This window comes from Telmatherina bonti (genome assembly GCF_933228915.1).
Source record: "Telmatherina bonti genome assembly, chromosome: 2".
Classification (NCBI taxonomy): Eukaryota; Metazoa; Chordata; class Actinopteri; order Atheriniformes; family Telmatherinidae; genus Telmatherina; species Telmatherina bonti.
This window is the reverse complement of record NC_136620.1, coordinates 17002915-17030850: the sequence shown is the minus strand read 5'-3', so window position 1 is coordinate 17030850 and position 27936 is coordinate 17002915. Positions and strand designations below refer to the sequence as shown.

The window sequence follows — 27936 nt, the reverse complement described above, 5'->3', positions numbered from 1 at the left end:
CGTCGAGGTGAGTCCAACTATATCTAGTCGGAACCGCTCAACCTCGCGCACAAGCTCAGGCTCCTTCCCCACCAGAGAGGTGACGTTCCACGTCCCTAGAGCCAGCTTCTGCAGCCGGGGATCGGACCGCCAGGGTCCCCGCCCCTTGCTGCCGCCCAGCTCACATTGCATCCGACCCCTACGGCTCCTCCCGCAGATGATGAGCCCACGGGAGGTGGCCCATGTAACCCTTTCGGGCTGAGCCCGACCGGGCCCCATGGGCGAAGGCCCGGCCACCAGACGCTCGCTCTCGTACCCCGCCTCCAGGCCTGGCTCCAGAGGGGGGTCCCGGTAACCCGCGTCCGGTCAAGGGAACATTCATGCCCAGGTTAGTCGTCATCATAGGGGTCTATGAGCCGTGCTTGGTCTGGTCCCTCCCCTAGACACCTGTTTGCCATGGGTGACCCTACCAGGGGCATAAAGCCCCCGACAACATAGCTGCTAGGGTCTTCGGGACGCACAAACCCCTCCACCACGATAAGGTGACGGCTTATATATATATATATATATATATATATATATATATATATATATATATATATATATATATATATATATATATATATATATATATATATATATATACACATATATATATATATACACATATATATATATATATATATATATATATATATATATATATATATATATATATATATATATATATATATATATATATATATATATACACACATATATATATATATATACACACATATATATATATATATATCCATCATATCCATCATCTGATTTAAGCTGCTGTTTCATTATTTTATTAAAAAGCTTGGATTTACCACATCTGAAGAACTTAATATGTTTAAATAGTCTTGTGAAGATGCAGTGTAGCTGTATACTGTATTCTCAGTCCTATCTTATTTCCAAATTTCTCTACTGCTGCCATAAATCCTATTGTACTCCATCCAAAAATAAACTAATTAAGACATGTATAATAATAATAATAATAATGATAATAATAATAATAATAATAATAATAATAATAATAATACTGATAATAATAATAATAATAATAATAATAATAATAATAATAATAATAATAATAATAATGATAATATTTAATATGAATTAAATTATTATTATTATTATTATTAGTAGTAGTAGTAGTAGTAGTAGTAGTAGTAGTAGTAGTAGTAGTATCTACATTATAAAATGATCAAATATTTGCTGTTATTTCAAACTAACCAATAAACCAGATAACAAATAACTTTTTCAAAACTTTTCAAGAGCTTCAACTTAATTTAAATGTATTCCATTTCCACATCTGTGTATTAATCCCAGCCACCAGAACTGACTCCCCTCACGAGAGAAAGTGAGATATATTAGGTAAGAGAGATATAAAATATATAACCAGTGATCTTAAAGAATACAACCTCCTGTGGACAAATTAAGGATTGCAGACACTAAGTAAATGCAGTTGTACTGTAGTCTTCTGTGTTATTTTCACATTTACCAAATTCATCTTTTGGGCTTCTGTGCTGTAATTTTGACTCTGATGCTCCCCTGCTTCAAAAAGTAGAATCATCCGGTCAGTGCTGTTAAAAATGGACAGGAAAGTCAAGAATATCTCAGTTCTATTTAGTTAAAGTAGCTCATTTCGATTTCAGATTGTTCTAATGAGATGAAGCAGCAAACTTTTATTTCTTTTCGTTTTTTTTCCAATTCTTCAGGTAAGAATCAAACAGATGAGTATGGTGCATATATGTGCATAAGGACACAGTGGTTAATGAGATGACTGGTTGATCTTTATTCAGACCACCTTCCAGTCTGTGCTAATGCCGGGCGGACACTGTGATTTTATAAATCTGACTGTCGGGGAAATGCTCCCACTGCACGACTGGGTTTGTCACTCGTACTCTATTTGACCCTACGACATGTGTACTCATACTGTACAACTCCTGTCAGCCACGATTATTGACAACTACGACTGGTTGTCGGCGTCAGTCAGCGTGTGACGGCACAACGTGCTCGAGTGTGAACAACCAAAAACAAAGGTTCCTAGTTCCTTTGACAACTTTTGTCCCATGCAGTCTCTCTATTCAGTATGTCAATCCCTGCTCCTAAAGATGAAGTATGTTGTGTTTTAATTACAAAGACACCATTTTTTTCCAGGATGGCAGTTCATTCTGAAAAAAAGTAACTTGCTCCATGATTCCACACTTCAGGAAAAGGATGCAACAAGATGAAATAATTATTCTAGATATGCTCAATGCTTAATATTTTGTTTGCTAATGCCTTCCATTCTATTTGGATCAAAAATTGAATGCAGTGGAAGTTTACACCTTGTTCCTCATGTTAACATTCATTCATTATTGCATGCTGTAATCTCCTAAAGTGACTGCTTCCATAGGAAGCGTAAAATATTCCATGGAACAAGGGCAACTGCTGTGTCTGCAAATGACTTTGATGTTTTTGTTTTGCTGGTTTCTCAGACACTCCCTGAAGTAGCCCTGCACCTGCACAACTTCTAATGACCATGTGTAATTGGTTTCTTGTTTATCCAATTTCCTCCATTTTGCCAGCAGCTACAGGCAGATGTTGAGGCAGGCTGAGACAGAAGTGAAGCCAAAAGCCATATGGACCATTATCACCCTCCTCACTTCCTCATTTGCCTCACTAGTTATGTAATGATGCTTTAAATGAGCTTATTAAAGAAGTTTGGAGAAAGCATAATCTCCAGGAAAGGTAACTGACTAACATGAGCAATGAAAACTTCATTATTTGCTCTCTCTGAATAAACTGGGATGATGGAATATAAAACTCACCTCTCCCTTCTCTTGTTTGTATTCATACACAATGATTATTTTGGTAAATGAGCCTTCTAGCACTATTCTGAGTATGCATAAAACTTCCAGCAGTTTTAAATGTGGGTAAGTGGCCAAATGTTATGCCAGAGTTTAGTGTAGATTCAGAAAGAAGCATTTGTAATTGCAGCTGTGAATGCCCCTATGCTGACATTACTTCCCACGTTTCTAGTTATGTTTTCGAACAATGTGATGTTTTAATGATGTTTCAATTTTTAAAAAATCAAATTCACTTACAATGCCAGTCAAAAGTTTGGACACACTTTTCCATTAATTCCAATAGGAAAGTGTGTCTTAACCTTTGACTGGTACTGTACGTTATAATACTTTGCAGTGCTGACCAGAATGCTTCATGCAGCAACTGGGTGGTTAAGTATGTGATGTATTAAATGGATCTTCTGGCCCAGCCAATAATATGTGAAAAAATTATTTTCCAGGAGTAAGAGAGCTTAAGATAGAGGTGTCAGGCAGTCCACTATGGCTGCTGTCCTGCAGGTTTTTGATGTATTCCTTCCTGCTTAAACACGTCTGAGCCAAATTAAATGAATCCAACAGCCTATGAAGTTCTGCTTAATGACTCAGTGATTTGAATGAGACGTGTTGGAAAACTGCGCGGCCCTCGAGGGCTGGAGCTGAACTCCTCTGGCTGATGGGAAAGATGCTACTTATGGAGTGAAGCTTGATTCAGGGCTTTAGGTGCAAATAGAGCCATCTTGCTGCTGCACCACCACAGGCAACGTTCACACTGCAGCTCAGTTTGGATTTTCCTGCCGCTATGTGACCCATCTCAGATTTTTCAAGCCTACCAAAGCCATTATCACATCTGGTTCTAAATCTGATACACATCCTATTTGTGTTGAAGCGACCTCAGTCTGAACATAATGCTGCATTTTAATCTGACTAAGACATCATGGAAGTCACTACACACTGTGTAACATTGTGTTTCCTCTGCGCATGCGTGCCACTTTAGGGTCATCACACTTGAATGTGATGAAGGCCACATTGAAATTATTATGTAAATAATCAGGCAATAAAAAGGGATTTTGGTAAAAATTGTTATTTGAGCGTGAAGACTTGCAGTGTGAACCTAGCCTTGAATTTATCATGCCTGATAAATGATGACTGATGCCTAACTAATATAAAAAACAGAGTAACTAAGATGACCGGATAAGACATCTTTATCAGCTGTGGAATACTGTTTAACATTATCAATCCAGCTTTTTACAGAATAATACAACCACAAAGATTTTTTTTCAACTCTTCTCAACTTCTTCTGCACCTTCTTTAGGTGCTTTTCATTTGACAATTTCAACACCACCTTCCTGTTCCTCTCCTCTGGTTTGTTTCTTTCCCTGGCTGTGTCATGTGCCCAAAATTTCTGGTTGCATTTCTCCATTTCTGCGTGATGGATGACAGGTAGCTAAGCCCCTTTAAACAGATTAAAAACATAACTGATGCACAAAACTGTCTGTCTTCTGTGTCAGGCATAAATGGGTCTTTATGCAGAACCTGGCAACAACATATTAGCTCCATTTGATTTGAATCAAGTGTGTTGTAGCAGGGAAGCATCTGAAGCTGTTGCACCCTGCCCCTGCCCATCTTATTACCATGCAGATTAAAACCTAGTTTCTGCAGCAACTCTTCGTCTGTCCATTCTCAATAACTCGCTCTGCGGTATTAAACCCACGCCTGCCTTTATTGTTTGCCTTTTGCTGTCTTTACCTTTTGCTTAATAAACCGTTCTTGCCTTGGATCTGTCTTTGAATCCTCTGTCTGTACTCAGTCATGACAAAAAAAAAAACTCTGGACCTAGACATCCAGAGCTGGTGATCCCTGGTCTGTACCATGTATGCAGGGCAGATGCAGGACACGGTAAGGGTGCAAGGCATAATAGTTGTCATGTGACGGGCTTCCTGTTTGTTTATGATTGTTCTGACTCATCGCTTTTAAGAACTACTGATACCTGATAATTATTTCAAAATTTGACCTGAGTGAATGATAAACTTTGTATTATAGAGTTCACAGAGTACAAAAGGCAAATAAGCTTAGAGGATGCTTTAAGGTTTAAGGCTGATTTTTGCTTTAAGATGGCCTCAAAGCTCTCCAGACACACTGCGTCTCTTGTTTAGTCTTGCTTTCAAGTCAAGGCTGCGCATGTGTTACCCAGGAAACCTTTCAGGTCCCAGCGTTGGTGGCGAGGAATGAAAGAGGCGAGTGGGTACATACGTCCTGTTTCTATCTAGTGTGACTCCGGATTTGAAGCAGGGGGGGGGGAGTTCACACCATGATAAACGCTCACTGCCATGGTGAGCTGTTAATTAAAAGGTCATATAAAGGCTTTGGTAAAGGCTAGCTTAATTGTATAATTACACATAATTTCTTCAGACAGCATGCCTTTGAATGTTCCTGGCAGTGTTTCTTTGGTCCGCCTTTGTCTTCAGAGGCTCTTACAGTGAGATGTTGCATGACTGAATTGCGTGCTGAAGTTCATTTATCTTCTGTTTTGTTTTAACTCTCTTTAATTCACTTCAATTGACTCCATGTGACAAAGACTGTGATGCCTTGTAAGTCCGGTCTGTGGGTGGAAAACATTGTTCTCACGTTTTATAAATGTCTAATCTTGAGCCACCTTTCCATTGTTTTTAATGCATTGAACAGGAAATCTGTTGTAAACTATCAAATATTTCAGTAGTCCGTGTGTTAAATGATATTGTCTATTGAAAGATTAAGGCCTCATATAGAACTGAAATAGAAACATGCTTTTGTGTTTATTAGTTTAGAATACAGAAATATTTCATCATGTATCCTGTTCTGTATAAAGCCTGTTAGAATTCGCAAAAGCAGCTCTTAGTTTTTTTCTAATCTAAAGATGTTGAACATTTTTTGTGTGAGAAATAAAAGTAGTCGCATAAGAGCACAAATGCTGGATTGTGACAAATTTCTATTGTGTTATTTTTTCTTTAGACTTCTCAGTGGTTCAAGGATTTTTCTGATTCGTGCCATGCTTCTATTTATTATCACTTCACTCTGACAGAAAATCACATAAATGGAATATTTGCAAATATATTACATATTCATTTCAAATATACTTAGCAGAGTACAAGTAACTGAATTCAAAATGTTATGTTTTAAAGGGATATAGTAAGCTATAATACACAGAACAATGTGCTTCATGTTGTTTCTTTGAGTTTGGGATTTGTTTCAGTGAATACATCTGTATTTTTATTTAACCATCAGACTGTTTTTATGGATTTTTTTAATACAAAATCTTGTACAGTCTGTTAGATGTTTCATATTTCAATACTATTGCGCATGTCGGACCTGCTGGTCCATCATTCACCTGCCAGTCTGGCAGTAGTGTTGAAATATGGTAACAATGCTTTTCTGTAATAATAAATAAATATATATTCATTATCCGAACTGCTTCATCCAATTAAGGGTTGCGGGGGAGCTGGAGCCTATCCCAGCAGTCTATGGGCAAGAGGTGGAGTACACCCTGGACAGGTCGCCAGCCCATTGGGAGGCCAACACAAAGAGACAAACAACCACTCACAGAGTAACCAATTAACCCAACATGTATGTATAACAAGCCAGAGTAACTGAAGAAAACCCACGCATACACAGAGATAACATGCAAACTTTGCACAGAAAAGCCTCTCCCCCAGCCAAGGATCAGACCAACAACCTTCTCGCTGTGAGGCTACACTGCTAACCGCTATGCTGCTGTGCAGACTAGATATGTTAACTGTATTTATTATGCACAAGAGCTGCGAAAGATTTCTTTTCTGGGAATTTAAAACACACACACACAAAAACAAACAAATAAATAAAAAAATAATCACTTTTATGCACAATACTATGTTATCATGTCATCATCTTTGAAACGGCCCAGGGGTGGGCCCCAATAGTTCAAGGGTTAATGTGTTAAAGCTGCAATTTTTAACATTCATGTCTTTGGACATTATTGTGTCCCCTAATGAAGGATGATTTATCTTGGATCCTGTATCTTCTCTGAATGTCCTTCTTCCATTTATTTGGTGAATCAGTCAATGTACTGCTGCAGAGATGATGCCATCAAGTCAGCAGGGATGTTTTTATTTAAGGTTGAAAAGATAAAATAGCTGGGCGACCAAGAGTTATTGAGTCAACAAAGCACAACTACAAAAGCCCACACAGTCTATGGGCAAAACCATGAATTGTGTCAGTTTGTGTTGATGGCCCAGAAGAGCTCCTGATATGACCCTGATGAAATGATCTCCTACGATCTAGAGAAGGCTGCTAAATGTAAACAAAGCATGCTGTGCCTTGTTAATAGTGTAAAACTGTTGGTATAAATAAAAATACTGATTTTGCAGACGTGGCCAGCTCTTTGTTGAAGGTGGCACTTGCCACCCCTGGCCACCACTTAGAGGCATCCCCGTACGTAAAATCATTTATGTAAAAAGGCCACTCTGCCTTTTTACGTTACTGCTCTATGCTAATGGTCTACGTATGTTCACAAGAATTTGTGAATCGATACTTTACTCTCAAAGTCAGTTCTTCTCAGCAGAGAGATGACACTGGTAGAGAGGCTTAAACAATTTTAAACCTCAGTCTACTTCTAAGTCAGCCCTGCTACAATTCACCTACAGTGTGAAAGCAAGCAGAACCGGACTCAACGTGACGTAGAGCGACATGTTGACTCCTGCTGCCTCTTATTGGTCATACTGGAAAGGGTCTAGTGAAAACCATCTAAGGTTTTATAATCCAAAGTAAAAATGGAAACACCAATACTGTGGAAATGTATTGTGTTCCATCATTTATGTAGGTGCAGTGACTGAGCTGTTTTTGTTTCAGGGCAAATAATGAGCTGTGGTTTCTTGTTCTTTCATCTTGAGCTGTTGTTGTTCCAGGAAATACCGGCCAGCATGCAGTTGTTGTCATCAACATTATTCAGTAGCTTTGGTCCACTTGAGCAAAAAAAAAAAAAAAATCAAAGGAAGGGGCAAAATCTTTTAGAATTCCTCTTTAACTAACCCAAGCTGCCTGGACTTGAATGTGCCACAGTGTTGTTTACCCACTCTGTAAGTCAAGGGCAACATTTAACAACAGCATTGTTCACTGTATTATTATGATATTTTATGTTAAAGTCTAAATACATCTTCTTTTTCTTACCTTCTTTTTGCATAACTCCATCCATGGCCAATTTTTGAGAAATCCAGAATCCTCTCAGCTACTCAGTACAGTAGTAAAAGATTGAGATGGTCCTGAATCGTATCGGTCAGAGCTGTTAGCGCTGTTGCGCTAGTGTTTGGAAACAGCTCCAGCAGGTTCCGACAAGCTGTGGAGACTGGTGGCAGGCCGATGCAGCTGAGAATGAGTAGGTCTGGAGGCAGTTTGTTAAAATCCACTTAAAGGCAGTATTCCAGCTTATTTTCATCATCAACATGAATGTTAAAGCTGAGGTAACTAATGTTGGGGAGCTAGCAAGATTTGAAAGTAGCACCCTCTCTTGGCTCCTCCCCCTCTGGTTTTGTTCCTTGTTTCATCCGAAGCTTTTTTCTTACCTCCGCCAAGGAGGTTATGTTTTTACCGGTGTTAATCTACTTGTATGTTTGTGTTGAAGATAACTCAAAAGTTTTTGGACGGATTTTCATGAAATTTTCAGGAGTTGTTGGAAATGTGAAAAAGAAGAACAGATTAATTTTTGGTGGTGATCTGGATGACTGTTTGGATTCAGGAACTCTTTAAAGGCCCTGGCAGAAGTTTGTGCTCTCTGAGCGCTTTTCTACTCCGCAGGTTTTTCCATCAACATTTTTTTTTTCCTTTCTCGGCTGTTTAGAGGAAGGAGGCAAATAAACTGAGCTGGGTTGGGGAAATCCTTCCTGCAGTTTCTCAGCCATGTTTGCCTTCCAAGTTTCTTCTTCTCTACTTTGTAATTTCATCTTCACACGCCATTTTTAGCAGGGTGTGGCTATCAGGTATGCGCTGTGGCCGGGTAGGAGGAGAGCCGAGAGAAGAAGCTTACAAAATATAAGAAATGAACAACTTTAATTCGGCCCAGATGCTTTGATTGGTTAGAGGTTTTACAGATTTACACTAAACTGAGGGGTCTAAATTTATATCTTATTGTTCACGATTACAAAATGTATAGACTACTATCAGGACAAGGAACCACCAAGATTACCTACCCCACCTTTAAGTCCCCCAGTACAATGACTTTATCAGTATTCAGCACTAAGTCTGAAAAGAGGTCAGAAAAATCGGTCAGAAACTGTGAGTAAGGTCCAGATGGACGGTACAGTACTGCTCGCAGAAGTGACTTCTCTGCTTTTATTTTGGGTGAGATTGACTGAATTATAACTCTAGAACTGATCAATTGTTCTGATTTGAAGATCGCTGCCAAACCTCCTCCTCAGCCTGTAGTTGGACATTTAGACAACCAGGTGGAGTTGATTCATTAATGCTAACATGATACTCCTGCTGCAGCCAGGTTTATGTAAGACAAAATAAGTCAGTATAAGGATCAGTCAAGTCACTGAATAACAGAAACGGAAGAGGTCTGATATTCAGCAAACTACTTTCATGGTTTTATATTTTTTGTTCTGTTAAATTTATTGTTTTGATTTTTATGACGTATTGATGTGCTTTTTGGTTTTTCATTCTGAGTGCTTTTGGCAGCAGGTGGGAAACAGCAGAGGAACATGTAAGACTACAGCTCTGCTTCCTGGTCCCAACCCTGAATGTTCATGGTTTTAGGTAACTGATAAAATTGTCCACATTCCCAGATGGGATGAGAGCTGCTCCACCTAGACAACCAGCAGTTGAAGGATGATATGTGGCTAAATATGTCATCGCTGGTCAGATTTGGCAGGGGTCTGCTAATCTGAATTACCTTCTTACTGTTTATTACCTGTTTTATCCTCAGCCAACAATTTTTAATGTGATTCTACGTTAACCGGCCTCACCCCATGCATTTGACTATGGTCCCTGGTGTCTCTAATGCCATGATTCTGGCTACGCAGCAGCTGATTACCAGGGACTTCTCTTCAGCTGGAGTTTCGCTGAGTGGAGAAAATTAGTGAGAAACATGGATAGTTTGGTGAACCATTGGCTTAAGGCTCAAAATGCATTTCAGGGTACAAAACTTCTTTAACAACAATAAAATGTTAATAATATAATCTTTTAAGGCTTTGTTACATTATAAGTGTATTAAAAGTGCATTATACTCCTCAAATCCAACTTTTAAATGTTCTTTGTCAACTTCCATTATTTCTGTCTATCATAATAAATTTTCACCTAATTAAACTGGGATAATATGATGATAATAGAATATTAACAATGTGCTGAGGCAGGTTTTATGATTTTGATTATTTTTATAGCATCATGCAGGACAGAAATGATAAATAAATGCTGTTTTCTGAAGCACAAAGTCTACTAGACACATAAGGAAAATACAACATAAAGACCAGCGAGTGGTGCCTCTTATCTGTTGTCTGATTGCTTATGACAGCTGCCAGTTTTTACAATGCAGGAATTGTTCTGCATTCAAATAAAAAACGTAAAAGTAGTAACGGCTGTGATGTGGTGTTTGAGGTGGCCAAAAGTCCACCTAACACTAAATTCCAACCCACACAAAGATGTTGTTAATTAAAGAAGCTATCTTATAACCCAATTCTCCATTTCCCTGGTGGATCATCATTGCTGCTCTTAGCTGCAAATGAAAGAAAAACACAGCATGAATGATTCACTCTCTCACTCACTCCTTGAGGTGGTCTTACTTGCTACTTTTGTGTTTTGTGTCATGTTATTACTATGGATTAAAGGCAGATGTTTGCTGCAAATGGAAAGACTAAATATGAGAAGGAAAAGAACTGTAAAATTTATTTTATTTTTTTTTTTGTAATATAGTTTGGGCTATTTGCCATTTTTATTAATCAATAGACTTTGTATTGTTTCTTTCACTTGCACACGTGCAGTTATATATTATTTAGTATTTATGATGATCTTTTGAAATGTCAATTATAGTCATCTTGCTTTTTTGCCTTCATTTTCATTTAATTCATCTATGAGTTAAAGAAATTGAATAATGACTATTTCCCTTTTTAGAACAGTTGATCGTTCCCACTTTTTCCATGATGGATTAAATGATTTTCCTTTGTGGAATCACGGGATTCAGCTGTCTGAATCAGTCAGAACTGGGAGCAGTGTTTATGGATTTGTGTGCAGTCAAAATCTGTTTTATATCTACTCAGAAAATTTTTAAAAAGGGAAAAAAAAATCAAGTTTTTGTTATACTAAGGCTTCAGGAATATACATGATAGCTTTCAGCTATCAAAGAACAAATTTAAGCCAATTTAAACAAGTAAACAGTCTTTTTGTAAATATTTAGCTGTTCTATCTGATATCAAGAACTAAAATGCAAAACAGAAATTAATTTTAGTCTCTAATTACAAGTCAAACACATTGAGAAAAGCCAGAGTTTACTGTTTGTTCCAGATCCTTAAAAATCATCTGGTTCATGGGCAGTCTCTCCTGGTTAGCTGTGTAACATAAACATGATTCATACTGTCTGAAACTGAAATGAAAAATGATGAAGATGGTGCATGACTGCATAAAGATGGAACAGAGCAGATACTTCTGTTTTATTGTCAAGTGATTAAGTCAGGAGGCAGATGTGTTGTTAACTGCTCCAGAGCAGGTTAGGTTTCCAAAGTGTGCTGCCATGGTGATAAAGCTACGGAATGCTGAAAAGCCAGAGCTGTACCCAAAACCACTAATCCTGCTTTGTATAGCAGGAGCCTGTTCCCTTCTCTGTTTCTTTTGGGAGAATTCTGCAGTTTTTTGTTCTTTTTTTAAACATGAATAAAAGTTTTTCTTTACTTCTTATGTGCTTCATACCTTTGAGTTTGCATGATTGCACTTGCAAGCCCAAGTTATTACAGGAAATGCTGTGTGATTGCTGCTAAACTGCACAGAGCTGCGTCATATTCCGAACAACGTGTGAAAAAAACAGCATCGAAGACTGGGTGGAAGTGTGGATAAAACCGTAACGTAAACAAAACGGAGTAAAATAAAGACGTGTGTCTGAAGTGTCTGACTCTACTATTTCAGAGAAGACATTTTGGTTTTCAGTGTTTTTATCAGGTGTGGGATCTGTAGAGATAAATTTCATTGCAAAACGTTTTACAGACTTCTAAATCTAGAGATTGTAAGAGCTGGAATATTTTTCTGTAGAGTTCAAAAACATTGAATCATCACTAGACCCCTCTTCCCACATTTTCTTTTCTCTCAGATAAAGGATTTTTTTCTTCCTTTTTGTCTGATGGTTGGTCTTTAGCAGTGTGTATTCACAATAACAGAGACCCTCAACTAAAGGCATAATTAAAGACGTCTTGTTCATTTTGCACAACTGTCAGAAAAATAACAGTAGAGACAGGTGACTGGCGTGTTAAAAGTTATCAGCTTAGTAAGTTATAGCTGTCAATCATTCTCAAAACAGTGGTTGTCTTATGGTTGTTAAACAAACAGACACCTTTACATCCTCTGTAGTGAAATTTTGGATATTTAATGAGGGAAAAAAGTCGCATCCATCCATCCATCCATCCATGCCACTCATCAGTAAACATAGAGACACTCCGGGAGATACTTGAGAAATAAAAAAAAGAAAAACTGTGTTATGTAAAACTTAAAAACTGTGCAATACATATTGAGTGAATGAAAACCTAATTAAATAAAATGAAAGCTTGTAATCTAAAATATAAATTCAACATTCAAGCCATTTTGTTGCAACAAACCAAGGTCACTTACATAACAAGATTTCTGACACATTCTGGCTTATAACAAATGATGGTTCCACATCAGTCAATCAATCAAACTTTATTTCTTGGGCACTTTTCATGCCTCAGGCAACACAAAGTGCTTTACAGGATAAAATCAAGTCATAAGGATTAAAACAAACAGTGGATAAAAAGGCATTTAAAAATAATATACACAAGCTCTTTCCACACACACACACAAGAACATAGAGCAAAGAACCTCCCCCACACCCACCCACACACACCCACCCACATTCCCCGAAAAACATCATTCCCTGAATACTGTCTCTTTAACTGAATTCTGGTTAATAAAACAACTAAAAACATTAAGTAAGTGATAAAAATTCTGACTTGGTGCTGATTTGAGGAGACAATACCTCGGGATCCATCCACACCAGGAGTCAGTCCCCCGCATGCTCATAGGGGCCGCTGCCACAGCAACCGCACAACTCCCAGGCAGCAAAGGGACCACCCCGCAGCCGTAAAGCTGCAGTGCTGGACCCCGCACCACCCAAACAGCAGCGGTCGTCATGAGCCTCTTCTTAAAAACATCAACAGTCTCCGCAGCCCTGAGGCCCTCCGGCAGGCTGTTCCACAGTCGAGGACCATAACAATGGAAAGAGGTCTCACTGTATGTCTTAGTTCTGACTTTAGGAACCACTAAAAGGCCAGTACCAGAGGACCTCAGGGTCCACGAAGGCTCATAATTGAAAAGAAGGTCGGATAAATAAGAAGGCCCAAGACCATTAAGGCATTTATAAACAATTAAAAGAATCTTAAAATCAATCCTGAAGCACACAGGAAGCCAATGCAGCAATTTTAAAACGGGCGTAACGTGTTCCCGCACATGGCTAAAGCAAAACAGCAAAGCTGCTAAACACACAGTGAAGTGGGGAAAAGAAAGCCTAAACTAAAGTTGATGCAGTTGTGTTGGTATGCAACTTATTTTTCTTGGGATTTGTTCCCTCACACTGCATCCCACCCAAGACGTCATTTTTATTTATTATTCATTTACTATTATTTGCAGAGAGTGGGGTTTGGGGAGCATAAAGCCAGCATGAAGCTTGTCTATTATACTGGTAATCCATCTAAGCTGTTTTTTTAAGAGGAAATTTGATTAATTGAGGTCAACACAATACACAACATGAAAAGCACATCATCAAAAGCCTGCGAGGCTCCTGACCAAAAATACTTTCACTAATGATGAAGACCTCTTGCATACTGCTGATGTTATAGCAGCGATGATGATGGACAAAAACAAAGCAGAAAAACCAGCCTGTCTTCATCAGATGACACAATTTGCAATAAGAGATCAAATAAGAAGTGACAAGTTGTGGGAAATTCTTTTTGACCATGTCTCATTTCCCCTCCAGCAAGATGAATCCACACGAGTAAAATCCACAACTCTTTGGTTTCATGGGAAATGCTGAAGGTAACAGTATTTTTACCACGTAACATTAACATATAACATGTTTGGAGGGAAAAACAAAGAGAAGATGACATATGAATGTGAACAACATGTGAATATTTATTCACAGATTTTTCTATTGAAACGAGCATTGCCATAAGTTGCATTATTCACATTAACCATGTTGGAAATACATTCTTTTAAAGTATCTAAAATTCGAAAAAGTGTTTTTTTTTCAGTGACAGACTTAAAAGACCCACTCTGTAACTTTTCCACTTTTAAATATCTAATGTCGCATGATGATATTAGGTATGAGCAGTAGCTTGGTACCAAATACATGGAGGGCATGCTTGTAACTTATCGGCATCAATAACAAAACAGAGTAATGTATTACAGTGAAGAGCCAGAGAGCACAACTCGGTTGCATGCATTTAATTAGTGCACTACTAGATGGAAGTAGTTTCTTACAGATGGGGGCTTTAAAGGTAGAGAGAGAGTGTGTGAACCCAAACTGTGAGCTGGTTCCAAAAGAGAAGAGCCTCATAGCCGAAGGCTCTTCCTCTCATCGTACTCCTAGAGACTCTCAGAATCACAAGTAAACCTGCAGTCTCAGAGAAAAGTGCTCTGTTTGGAATATATGGAACTATGAGATCTTTGATGTACAATGGAGCTCGGTCATGGAGAGCTTTATACGTGAGGAGAAGAATTTTAAACCCTATTCTAGATTTCACCCGGAGCCATGGAGAGATGCTAAAACTGGAGAAATATGATCTTTCCTGATAGTTCTCCTCAAAAACCTCGCTGCAGCATTTTGGATCAGCTGGAGACTTTTCAGAACATATTTGGGACAGTCCATCAATAAAGAGCTGCAGTATTGCAATGTTGAATTTAAAAAAGCATGGACTTGTTTTTCTGCATCACTCTGAGACAGGATGTCCCTAATTTTTGCAATAATTCACATGTTTTAAAACCCTGTTTCAAATGTGAGTCATAGGACAAGTCCTGGTCAAGAATAACTTCCAATATGAGGCACCTTGTAGTACTGGACCAATGTCATCCAGATTAAATACATGACGAGACCATCAAACCAGGCAACATTTTTCCATCTTCTTTTTGTCCAGTGTTGGGGAGTCTGTGTGAATTGTGGCCTGTTTTCTGTTCTTTACGGAGGGAACTTTAATCTGTTGTGGTCCTCTGCTGTAGACCATCTGCTTCTGGGTTGGACATGATGTGTTCAGAGATGCTGCTCTGCATACTTTGGATAAAAGCCAGAACTTATTCGCTTTCTGTTGCCTGTCTGTCATCTCCAACCAGTCAGTCTGTTCTCCTCTGTCCTCTGACATCAATAAGACACTTTGGTCCTGACAGCTGCTGCTCACTTGATATTTTCACTTTTTCAGATACTTTCTGTAAACCCAATCGTCATGTGTCCAAATCCCAGTAGATCAGCACTTTCTGAAATACTCAAACTAACAACCATGCCACTTTCAAAGTCACTTAAATATGCTTTTTTCCTTATTTTTCCATTACTCAGTTTGAATTTCAGATCGTCTTGACCACATCTTTATGACTTAATTCATTGAGTTGCTGCTCTATGACTGACTGATTAGATATTTCAGTTCACAAACTAAAGGTTGACATTATTAACAACTGAAGATTTTATCATTATTTGATTTTACTTAATAGCCAGCCATGACCTGCTAGCCTGCTCCTCCGCACTCAGATTTTCATAAAGACCTGCTGTGTGTTCAGAGTTTGACTCTTATCGGCCTCGAACTTTAGTGAAACAAAAGGTTTGCAACAGCTTTACTGTTACACAAACATCAAAGCATCAAAGCCATCAGCTCCGGCAGGAACGTCAGCATTCTGCTGCTCGAGTCTCCCCAAGGTTTCATTACAGCTTGGGATGAGTTTTGCATGTTGCTTTGTGTTAACATCTTCATCTAATCTACATTCTCAGAAGGCAATCTTAACATCTCACACAGCAGTCGACATTATTATAAAAATGTGTACACGCTGCCTCATGTTTGCATGCAAATAAAAACTTATAAAAAGCTTTTGTAGCAGTTGTCAGATACAAAACAAGGCTGTGATCAAATAACTGGTTTCAAATGGAGTAGAACACATCAACATTTCTTGACTAAAGGTAAAAAGAGAGGTCCTAAATTGTAATTAGATTTTAATAACATCTAAGTGCCAGCTCGATGACAATCCCAATTTGTGAGCAGTAAATGTTTGTGCAATGTAGAATTTTGCTCATGGGGTTGAATGGTTTACTGGTGAGTGACTGTGTAAATGGGCAGCAGGTGCAAACATTTATTTATTCAAAAATAAAAGAATCAAATGCTGACCTGAGATATTTTGACACGTCATTGGTAATTTTGCCTTTGGCATCACAGATGCACCTAAGCAAATGCATGTGTTTGCAGTTTCTTTACACATGCTTTGTCTGTGTGTATGTGTGTGTGTGTGTGTTTTGTCTCAGTTAATGACCACCTAATAACCTAGGTGGTCCAGTGAAAAATGGCATTTAGGACTTGGAAAGCACATCTAAAAATTGGGATTTCGGATCCCAACTGTGACAGCTTCTGTATGCTGGAATGACCCAGATGAAAAAAAAAAGGGCTGACTTGTAAGCAGCTTTCTGTCATTGCAGGTATTGTGTGACTTTGCACCTCCCTTTGAAACATATTAAATATAGGTGCAGTTTCAATGAGCAAAATTGCTTTAGGTTTTACCGATCACATTGAAGGTGCTAAATTAATATAGTGACATTTTCTCCTCTCAACACACCAACCGGATGCAGACACGCTGTTTTGTCTGGAAGACGCAGCCCTCAGCATGCGCTGTTTGTAAATCAATGACTTAACACACGTTTTTGTACAAGCAAACCCTTAGTAGATCTAGCCCTGAGTTTCCATATTGTTTTGTTTTCTTTGCTTTTTCATCCTGTTTTCAAGAGGATGATGATTCCCTGACTAAACTATGAAATCCTAACATCTACTGGGCTTATTGGTGACAGCAGCAGAGAAAAGTCTACATCAAAATGTGTCATCTAAGGTTCTGTTTTTCAGCATTCCCACTTGCAGATTGTCACATACTGTTAATAATTAGGCAGAAATGGATTCAGAGGAGGGGCAGTGAAGCTCTTCTTCAAACTTTTTTTAAGAGTGGAGGAATTTTTGTAGTAGGCAACCTGATGAAGCTGACAGGATGAGCACTCTGAGGTCAGTTTTGCTGTGGTGGAGCAGAATAAAGCAGAGCAGGTTACCTCACAGCTTAGAAAGCAGTTCAAAATCAAGTTCAACAATCTTTGTTATTCCATGGGGCCAATTGCTGCAAGAATTAATGAATCTATTAGTGTTTTAGTCCTACACCTCAACAAAAGGTACCTGCATCCAGAGGGAAGCAAGACATTACTAAACAATCAATAAAACAAGAATAAACTTCTCTCATGAACATAAAACTCATATATACACCATAAAAAACAATTCACTGATAAGCCTTCTCAGAAAATGAATCTGCATGGGCTTTAAAAGTCAGCCTGACAACAAGTACAGTTCCCAGGTACTTTATCTGGTACACCACTTCCACAGTTTCACCTAAAATGACCCCTGGAGAGGGGATTGTCTTTGTAAAATCAATATTTTACTTCTCTCATCTCAGTTCCATCTTCTCAATGTTGCATATGTATACATAATGCATATATAAAATATGTATGTGTACAAAGTTTAGACCCCAATTTTCACAAAACAAGACTGAATGTATATGTGGTGCAAGCATTATTATTAATGTAATAAATTAATTATGACAACAGCATAAAGGGAGGGAATTCTGTTTTGTTATTTTAACAGTATTTTTATGCATAAATATATCAAATTTTATACGAATGGAAGTGACTTGGCTAAATCAGCTGGAATATTGACTGAGTCCTGAATGGATTCGAATTATACTCTGTATAGTAGTATACTCTGTATGCTACTATGTGGAATCAGCAAACATGTGATTGTTATCATTTGATTTGATAAAATAATTTGTTATAATCAAACCAAGACCCCTTATAAAAACTTCCCTACATGGTGATATAAACCCATCCAACACAAAGATTTGGACCTCATCTCGTCTAAAACTAAAGCAGATGTCTTTTTTTTCATTCTATTGGTACCATTTTTATTTATCATAAATTTATTGTTTGTGTTTATCTTGGGAGGTTTTTCAAACCCATAAAGTGTAAAAAAAAAAAAAAAACTGTAAGAAATAAAAAGACATTTCCAATAAAAGGTTCAAGATTAAACCACTGCTATTTTTACAATTTTAGATTCTTGGCAGCTTTCAAACCTCCAAACACATCATCTTTCACTGTGGTGATAAAAGGAGTACAGAGTACAGAGACAGGCAGAAGTTCCAGTTCGATGCACTGATGGGCCTGTGCAACACAGAAAGAAGTTCAGCTGTGAAAGTTTCTGAATGAAGCTGCTTCTCCGGGGGGACATCAGATGGCCTCTCATCTCATTGTGGACGGCGAGATTGTGTCTCCCTGCGGCCTTTCAGATCAGCCTGAACAGGCGAGGTGTGAACTCGAGGCAGGCTAATTTGTGTGGCACATTTCATGTTAGTTTTAACTGGATGGAAACAAAACAAGGACCAGATGATCTGAGAACTCTTTGTGGCTCAAATGAGATCAGCAAATCCAATGTAGAATTCACTCGATTAAAATTACACTTCGTCTCTGTACATTTATTTCAGAATAACTATTCTGCTGAGTCAACAGAGGAGAGGTGGTAGTAATGTTATTTTACCACCCTGTTATTGTTGTTATTTATCCTAAAGCATCTCCAAAGGATATATTGACTAATGATCCACAATGCACTGTGTTGAGCCACAAGCCAATTTGTGTTGTAGTCAGTTTCCTGTATGAACAACTTGTTGATGTTTTGAATCAAGTAACAAGGAGAATCGCTGAACTTTGTCCACGTTATATTAAAGTTGCAATGATTGCTAACTGTATGGGTGTGCAGGATTTGTTAGAATTGGGTGAAATTGTGTTGATAGTTGCAGCTGAAACATCAGATTTTCCTGCAGGGACTGAATATTCAGATCCCAGTGAAATGACACAGCAGTCAGGGGCTCATTGCTTTCCTTCCCTTAACTTGTCACAAGTTGGAGGTGGTGACCAAAGATGTGAATATAAGCGCAAAAGTTTGTTTTTACTTCACAAGTTGTCTGGATCATCATGCATCATCATGATACCCGACAGGCTCATGGAAGACACAGAACGAATACATTGTGGCTTATTTTTTACCTTAAAACTGTGAAGTGAAAGTAAAACTTTGTATTGGCACAATGGCATCATGATAGGAGGCAATTTACCTTGCACACTGGAGAAGGTTCAATATGTAAAAAGAGACAATCATTTATTCTAAGCTGTAAAAGTTTCTTGAAGCCAGTACACCGTGAACAACATGTTAATGGGAGAGGACTGCAAGCTCACGGTTGTAGTTCAGGAGCAATTGACCATAAAGCTGCTTTTATATGATTTAAATCTAACCTATTAATCATTTAAAACCATGTTTATTACTTTACTTTCACTATTTTAGGCTTTAGCATCCATTTTTATCATATTTTATTTGTGTTTCTTCTGTTGGTATTTAGTTTGTTTTTATTGGTCTCTGTTTCACCTGTCTCTGCAAACAGCTCGCCGGTCTCTTGTCCCTTTCTGGACATTTCGAGTGTTTACCAGTCCATTAGGTTAGCTACTCCGTCTATCTTTATTGCTACAATTTTTATCTACTGCAGGACATCCCATGATGCACTGAGCTTCGCTCTGCTTGCTTACTTTCCTGATGTTTGACATTGTTGTTATTATTAAAATTTGTTTCTCTTCTTTCTCAGCAGGTATTTCTGGTTTAGAATTGTACTGCTTTTTGGGCCCTTTTTCTTGCCCTCTCTGACCCCAAAGGGTCCAAGCAGATGGCTGTTCGTGTTCCTCCTTGTTTTTCCTGTTAAAGGGGACTTTTTCCTCTCCACTGTCACCTTGTGCAGTTCAGGAAAGAGGATGAAATCAAAGACTAGATGTAATATTCTGCTGTTCAGCGAGATGATTTTTTTTTCTTTTATGAAATAGATTAAATGAACACAGCTGGACCACTGTGGAGCACATAGGGATTTGTTTAAATTGGATTAGAATTGGACTGCATCTGTAATAGTGCCTTTCTGTGAGCAAACAGTTCAAATAAATCTGAAATGAGCTGATCTGAAAAGCTATTACAGATTGTTTTGTTGAGGAAATGACAATGAATACCACCAAAAGTTACAGCAGTCTGTCTCGTAAATTTCCATAAATTCCCCATTAGAAAACAAACATAAAGCATCTGATGACACATGTTGGAAAAAATTAGGTGATCAATAATATCATCCATCACTAATCCCCCCTCAACTAAAGAAAAATGTCTTCGTGGGAAAAATCATTTTTAAAAATTCAGTATGAATGAATGGATGTCGTATATAAATGTTAAACCCTGCCTGTACAGTCTCAGTGGGGAGATGCTGGTGATAATCTGACAATGTTTAGTATCTTAAAGCATCATTGTAGTAAACCCGCTCTGACCTTTGTTTCATCTGCAGCAGATGAATGTTTAATGAGCCCTCTGGTTACATGTCAGAGCAGCAGAGTGAGGGCAGGAACAAGGCAAACAGTGGACACTATACAGCTATTCATTACTGCAGACATAATGAAGCACTCAAGGAAAAAAATTACCACAAACAAACAGCAAGAAAGATGGAGCATGACAAATATATTGACAGACAGAAGCAGATGTGCTCGTGTGTCGTCTACCAGATGTTGAGACTGTTTAGTTACAGATGAACCAGCAGAGCTTCGGTACTGATACATCAGTCTCTACTGATCAATTCAAAGGACAACATCTGATAGTAGTGGTTGATCCGGAGAATTATGTGAAATATTTTCCATTTTCTTTGTTTTAATCACCAAACTGTCTTATTTAAATTTAATTATGAAAATATTAGACTGTTATTATAACTAAGTAGTAAAAATAATTATTTTAAAGGGAGGAACATTTAGAGTGTATCCTGATTTAGCGACTACATATATCATGGTTTTCTTTCAGTATTCAAATCAGCTCAATTCAACTTTTTTCATTCTGTGCCAAATCACTTTTACAGACATGTTCCAGCTCTTTCCAAATAATTGCAGTGAAATTATAACATATTCAGGACAAATCCATGAAATGGACCATTTTAGTTCAATTTACAATTCATTCATTCATTTTCCGAACCGCTTATGCCAATTCAGGGTCGCGGGGAAGCTGGAGCCTATCCCAGCAGTCTTTGGGCGACAGGCATGGTACACCCTGGACACCCTGGACAGCTCGCCAGTCCATCACAGCAATTTATGATTTGTGTTCATTTAGATCTGTTCCGGAAAAACAACTGCAGGGTAAAGAAACAGATTGCAGTAAATCTCCTCTTTGATTCAATCCGCCATCCTGAGCTGCAAAAGGAGGCAGTGGAAAGGAAAATCTCCAGTCAACAGGAGGGAACTCCTCCATCAGAACCAGAACCAGGAAGGACAGCCATCTGCCTTGACCGGTTGGGGTGGAGAGGACAGGAAAGATGGGTCAAAAAGTACCATGACTTTGAGCATAACAAAAAAAAAAAAAAAAAAAAAAAGCACATATTAAAGACCACAATGACAATTCTGATGCACGGAGAGTAAAGTGAGCTGAGAAGAGCCCAGTCCATCGTAGACTTCCCCCAGTCTCTGCTGACAGCAGTATAAACCAAAGAGATGGTTCAGGCTCACCAAGCCAGACTTCACTAGAAGCTTTATTAAAAAGGAAACATTTTTTGGTAAAGCTTAATCTTAAATGCTTTTTTTTTCTTCATGAAATTTTGTGCCTCTTACTTACTGAGTTGTAATTGGGAAGAAAAGAGTGTGTGAGAGAGATGTTGTTACTTTCAGCAAAAGAGACCAAGTCCAGAGGTCAAACCGGAGCCAGTGGCCTCGAGGAGCTCTTTATGTGGGGGTTGCTTCTCTAGCAGCTGAGCTAAAAAACACCCGGCATACTGTGGTGTTTTGGAGCCTTTAAGCTGCAGACGTGCCACATGATATTTTCTCAAATCAAATTCATATCATGGCAGAATTTGTTTTATGAGCAAACACGGAATAAGATTCCAGAAATCTTTATAGCTTGTGATGAAGTAACAGGCTTTTCTTTTCTGTGAAATTTCTCTACAAGATGGATGAATGGTTGTGGTCCTTTTACCTACAAGATAAGTATGTAAACTTTATATGCAATTTCCCTTTCACAATAATGAAGAATTTTTCATTTAATGTATGTCATTATGACATCTTCTAAGAAAAGGGAAATAACAAAAAGTCAAGCCATAAAGTGAAGCAACAAGGAATTTAATGGTCAAAGTGGTGGTCAGAAGGAACACACAGAAACAAACAGAAATAATGAAAAAAACAACATGGGATTTAACTTATAAAGAAATAAACTGTTTAACTAATCAGTCAAAATAAAAGAAACAAAACCTGCCTGACTGCACTAAGAAACAAAACTACAACTGGAAGTAGAAACAGTAAAACAGACTAAAACAGACTGCTAAGTGAACAGATGAGTTGTGAAACTAATGAAGCTGGCCCAGTAACCAACTAACAAGCAGTTAGGAACAGTTCACCAAACCAAGCTAAACTTCTTAGAACAGAGTCCTTCAACTCAGCCCAGGAGGGCTGCAGTCCTGCAGGTTTTCCATGTATCCCTGCTTCAACACACCTGACTGGAATTGATGAAGATGATGGAGCTGACAGGTGAAGTCCATCTTTACCCATCAGTGGCGAAGCCTTGTGAAAAGCAGAGAGCTCTGACTCAGTCTAAAGTGGAGCCATGTTTTCTGAGGCTTTGATTAATCACCTGAGGTGCTGGGAGAACCTCTATCCCCTGTGATCATTTAATTTAATTCTCAGTGCATAACATTTAGGATGCTCTGGCAGTCCATGGCTGATGCACAGCATCTACATCAGGAAGGGATTCTTCTCATCCATCATCTTCAGCAGCCTGGAAGCTCGAGAGGCTCAGCAGAACGAGCTTCATACATGACACAAGAAACTTTCTGTTTATTATACTTTATGTTCATTGTTCAGTATAATAATGCATATTTGAGACAGATTAGACATTACACAGTTAATGTTTTTACATATTAAAGCAAAATGCTGTAACAAAACTAAATGTGCACTGTAACATCTGCTATTTGCTGGGTTGAATTTCTTTATCGTTTCCACTGAAAAGCCGAATTTCAGACTTCAGGTGATCTTCATACAGAGTTACTATAACGCCCACAAGGACACATCACTGAGAAGAATGTAAATTGCATGCTTGGATACCAGTCATTCCCACTGCAGGTGTTATTGCCGTTCATAAAATACTGTGCATGTGACCAAAACTGCTTTAAAATGACAGGAAAAGAGACAAGTAATAACACGCTGATCATCTCCCCTGTAGACATGCAGATCTGAATAAGGTGGCAAACAAGAATTCATGACTTTTCATGACTTATGAAGGACGTTGCCTGATACAGTTACCATGAAAAAAAAATCCATCATATCAGAATCAATGCTGAGCACCTCTCTTTCTTTCTGTCAGGTGGGGTGTGCATCGCTCAGTCTCTGAAGATCCCTCGAGAGCCGAGACCTGGGGAGTTTGACAAGATCGTCCTCCGTCTGCTGGAGACGCCGAACGCCCGTGCTGTCATTATGTTTGCCAATGAGGATGATATCCGGTAAGTCAGTGAACAAGTAGTGACTATTTGTAGCAGAAATAACCTTTTTTCTGTTGGTTATTACATGATTCTAAAGAAAGAGTTTCTTTCCACTGTTAAAACCACTGCAGTTTTGTTGTAAACTGATCCAAAAAGTGTCTGGATTTGTTGTAAAGAATGCTAAAACCAGTAGCAGGTTTTCAGATGGCAGAGGTGTCAGTTGACGTGGACAGGGTGATAATTTGGCATCGACCTTTTGGGACCTTGAAAAACCACATCAGCCAGTCAAGATGTGTGAACTGGATGGCTGCGGCCGAGCAACATGGATGTTGTTAGGTTGCAAAGTGCTCATCAGCAATCGATCACACTTCAATAGATTATGTTCCAGAAAGAGGATTCAGACCAAGAAAAAGATCTCAACTTCGAAAAGAAATTTGTGGGTTACAGAAGCTGAGGGCTGGAAGGGAGCTGCTGGGAAGCTTCTCCTTCCCACACAGCAGCACTGGTCCCCAACAGCCATAGAGGAAGTTCCTCTATGGTTGTGCCATTATATTTAATAGAAAATCATGATTCACTTGGGTCAATTTAACAACCACAATACTGAGTCAGTGGGACAAACATGACTGTCTGGCATCGTGAAGAGATTCTGAGAATAAGAACTTTTTGGTGGGATACGATTGATTCTGTTGATCTTTGGGCCTTCTCTGCTAGAAATCATTGCATAGACTCAGAACACTATAGCAAATTATTGTCTTGAAACACAGTACACCTAATATGTGTATATATATATATATATATATATATATATATATATATATATATATATATATATATATATATATATATATATATATATATATATAAAATGAATATATATCACATAGTCACATAGTCAAAAGAGATGGATCTACTTCTACAAAATTACAGTGTCTGGTTAATGAAGAGGGCCACCCCTTTAGAGCACTTACAAATGTCAAGCCCTGTATATTGACCATAGAAACTATTCTTCATTACTCCTATTAGCTTAATATTGGGTCAAAACTTCAACAGTATACCTTTCACTGAAAATAAATACGTTATCCTCTCAGTTTTATAACTGCAGCCTAAATGTTACTGTATCAAACCGTCTGCAAATTACTGTGGTGATGGCAATAATGTTAAAGCAAAATGAAGATGTGTTTTTTTAAGGAAAGATTCGAGCTGTGGAAAGTTCAAATAATCAAAAGGATTTTATTCATCAAAATGTTCCCGAGAGGGAATCAGGAGCAGGGGCTGGATGTTTGACAACAGACCGTAAACTGTCTTGGCGATCTGGCTTTATAGTGACAATAATGAGGAACAGGTGTGCTTATCCTGTTATGCACAGCTGCAGGTGGAGAAGGAGGAGAGGCCAAGAGACACAAGGACAAGTAGAAATGCCAGAGAGACAAGGAGAAACTGTCTCATGAAAGAATAGCCATGTATCACAGTGCTCTGTAAAGTAGTTATGTTAGGATTGATGTGTCTGTAAAGTACCCTGAGACAACATTGTTGTGAGGTGCGAATTGAACAATACAGTTGGAGATATATGTGCGAATATCTGACTTATTCTTAGTTGTATGACCATCTTAGTGGCCTTTTCTTCACTCTGAAATGCCATCACCACTTAAAAAATTTAAAAGCTGTAATGTTCTCCTGAACAAAGCAAGAAGTACAGTGCGGGTCATGATATTTGGTTCCCCAAAGAGGTCCCCTAAAGAGCACAGTATGTCCCCAACACTTTGACTGCATAAAACTAACTTTATTCTATTTATTTATTTTAAAAAAAAAAAAAAAAAGCTGCAAAAATGTAATTTCCCTTAGTGATTATTGGCGTACTGTTCAGTTCATCTCAATTCGCTGTGTCCAAGCAATTCCTTAGGTTGGCAGAGAAGTTATTATCATGGGTGTCTAACTCAGTGCCTGTACCGTGAACGTATCTTGCTCTCATTCACACTTAGAGTCAGGAACATGCTCACAAAGACGAGCAGTGTCACAGCTGATGTGAATCTGCAGCTCTGAATCACACGTATACAAATCACTTATCCCAAGACTTCACGGAGACTGCGGGAAATGTGTGAAGCTGTAAAGCATGAAACCTCTCATCACCTCCAATGTGTCTAATATGGAAACTCACACACACACACACACACAGGCGCGTGCGACAGATGAAATATCTCAGAACTGAAACAGCTTTTCATCGAAGTTTTGGATCTTTATGGGAGAATAAAACCATTAAAGCTGTGAACAGTTTTAGATTTTTCTCACATCAGCATGTTAGTATGGTTGTAAATTTAGCAGAAAAGGGAGTAAATAAGTTTAGAAAATTATTTTTTCTTTGTTATTGCAACGAGTGAGGGCTGTGTCCATAAAAAAATGAGAAAAAAAAAAAAATTTCTTCTGATTGGACTGGAACCTTAAAGTCACACACATCCACACACACACACACACACACACACATATATATATATATATATATATATATGTATATGTATATATGTATGTATACGTATATATATATATGTATGTATATATATATATATATATATATATATATATATATATATATATATACATGTATATATATAGCAGCAGAGTGTATATATATACACTCTGCTGCTCAACCCACACATGTATTCTCCATACAAATATGGCTCCTGTCTTTTTATAGCAGTTTACAAAATATTCATCCTGTTAAGACTTGTGTTCCTGTATTTTAGGACGGTCCCTTTAAGAACCGCAGTTGACAGTAACAGGCTGTGATCACACAGAAAGATGTATTGATCAGGAAGTAAGATCTTGACACATGGAAGAAAATCTGTTCTGTGTAGCAATCCTCCAGCGTCTGCTTATATCTTTGATAGCGTCATAGTTTCACCCTTCCTTTGATGTTGAGGAGGTGTTTGACTGCCAAGATATATAACTGATATATATTGAGGGCAGCACAGCTCCATTTAAAAGCAAAAAAAAAAAAAACAGACTTTCCAACACTAAAAATTTACCAAAGAAATAATTCACCACTGTTATTATATTAAAAACTGACATGTTCCTCTGTTACTGGTTTTTTCATCTGTTGCCTGAAAGGCGAATCCTGGATGCCGCCAAACGCAACAACCTGACTGGTCACTTTCTGTGGGTGGGCTCTGACAGCTGGGGCTCTAAAATCGCTCCGGTGGTCCAGCAGGAGCGAGTTGCTGAAGGCGCCATAACCATCCTTCCCAAGAGGACGTCTGTAGACGGTAAGAAGGGAAGTCATGGGAGTCATTCAGCAAAGTTTCATTCACCCGAAGGATGAATGATTGATTATGATTGAAATAACATTTTCCTTTCTTTCTTTAGCGTTTGACCGCTACTTTAAAAGTCGCTCTCTATCAAACAACCGGAGAAACGTCTGGTTTGCTGAGTTCTGGGAGGAAAACTTTGGCTGCAAGCTGGGGATGCATGGAAAGAGACCTGGCAGCCCCAAGAAGTGTACAGGTAGGACTCAGAACGAAGATGAGTGTATAATCCCTGCAATAAAACAATTTTTTTCTTCAAATATTTCTCTGATTTCCAACTTACTTTAATCATACATCAGAGAAGATTAAGTTATTAGCGTTGATTGGAAATTTGAGCTTAGTGAGAAATATAATTATGAAGAATGAATTTAGAAATGTTTTGTAGCTTTAAAGTTATTCCAGCTCTGCTGTCATAAACCTTCCTAAATACAAAAACAGGATTTGGTTACAATCTGTTTTCGCTAAGGGTAAAATTAGCAAGTAAAAAACCATTTTTTCTCTGCTGCAAATCCAGATTTTAGAGCAGCTGTTTTGGTTAAAAGTTTACATTCGGATGCTTGTGAAACTTATATCATGTCTCTTGATGACGTCCCCAGGTGGTAACATGTAAAGGTTAAAAATTATTTGGCCTAAAATTGATGCATGAGGAACTCCACATTTTATTTCATGGGTTCTTGAGGAACTTGTAGCCATACTCACAAAAAATGTTGATCTGAGATATAAGAGAAAAACAAACTCAATGTTTCCATCCCCCCATATTTTCTGCTGTGGTCTGGTTGTAGATAAGACAG

General features: G+C 38.3%; 1 protein-coding gene across 1 annotated transcript in view; it reads left to right on the top strand.

Moving 5' to 3' along the window:
- Positions 1-27936, top strand: part of grm8b (glutamate receptor, metabotropic 8b) — a gene marked incomplete at both ends in the record, with an annotated part of 180833 nt that overhangs the window by 83191 nt on the left and 69706 nt on the right. Inside the window, 3 exons of the mRNA XM_079260171.1 lie at positions 23735-23870; positions 26952-27106; positions 27207-27344. Coding sequence (XP_079116297.1) covers positions 23735-23870; positions 26952-27106; positions 27207-27344 — 429 coding nt within the window. The remainder of the gene's footprint in view (positions 1-23734; positions 23871-26951; positions 27107-27206; positions 27345-27936) is intronic.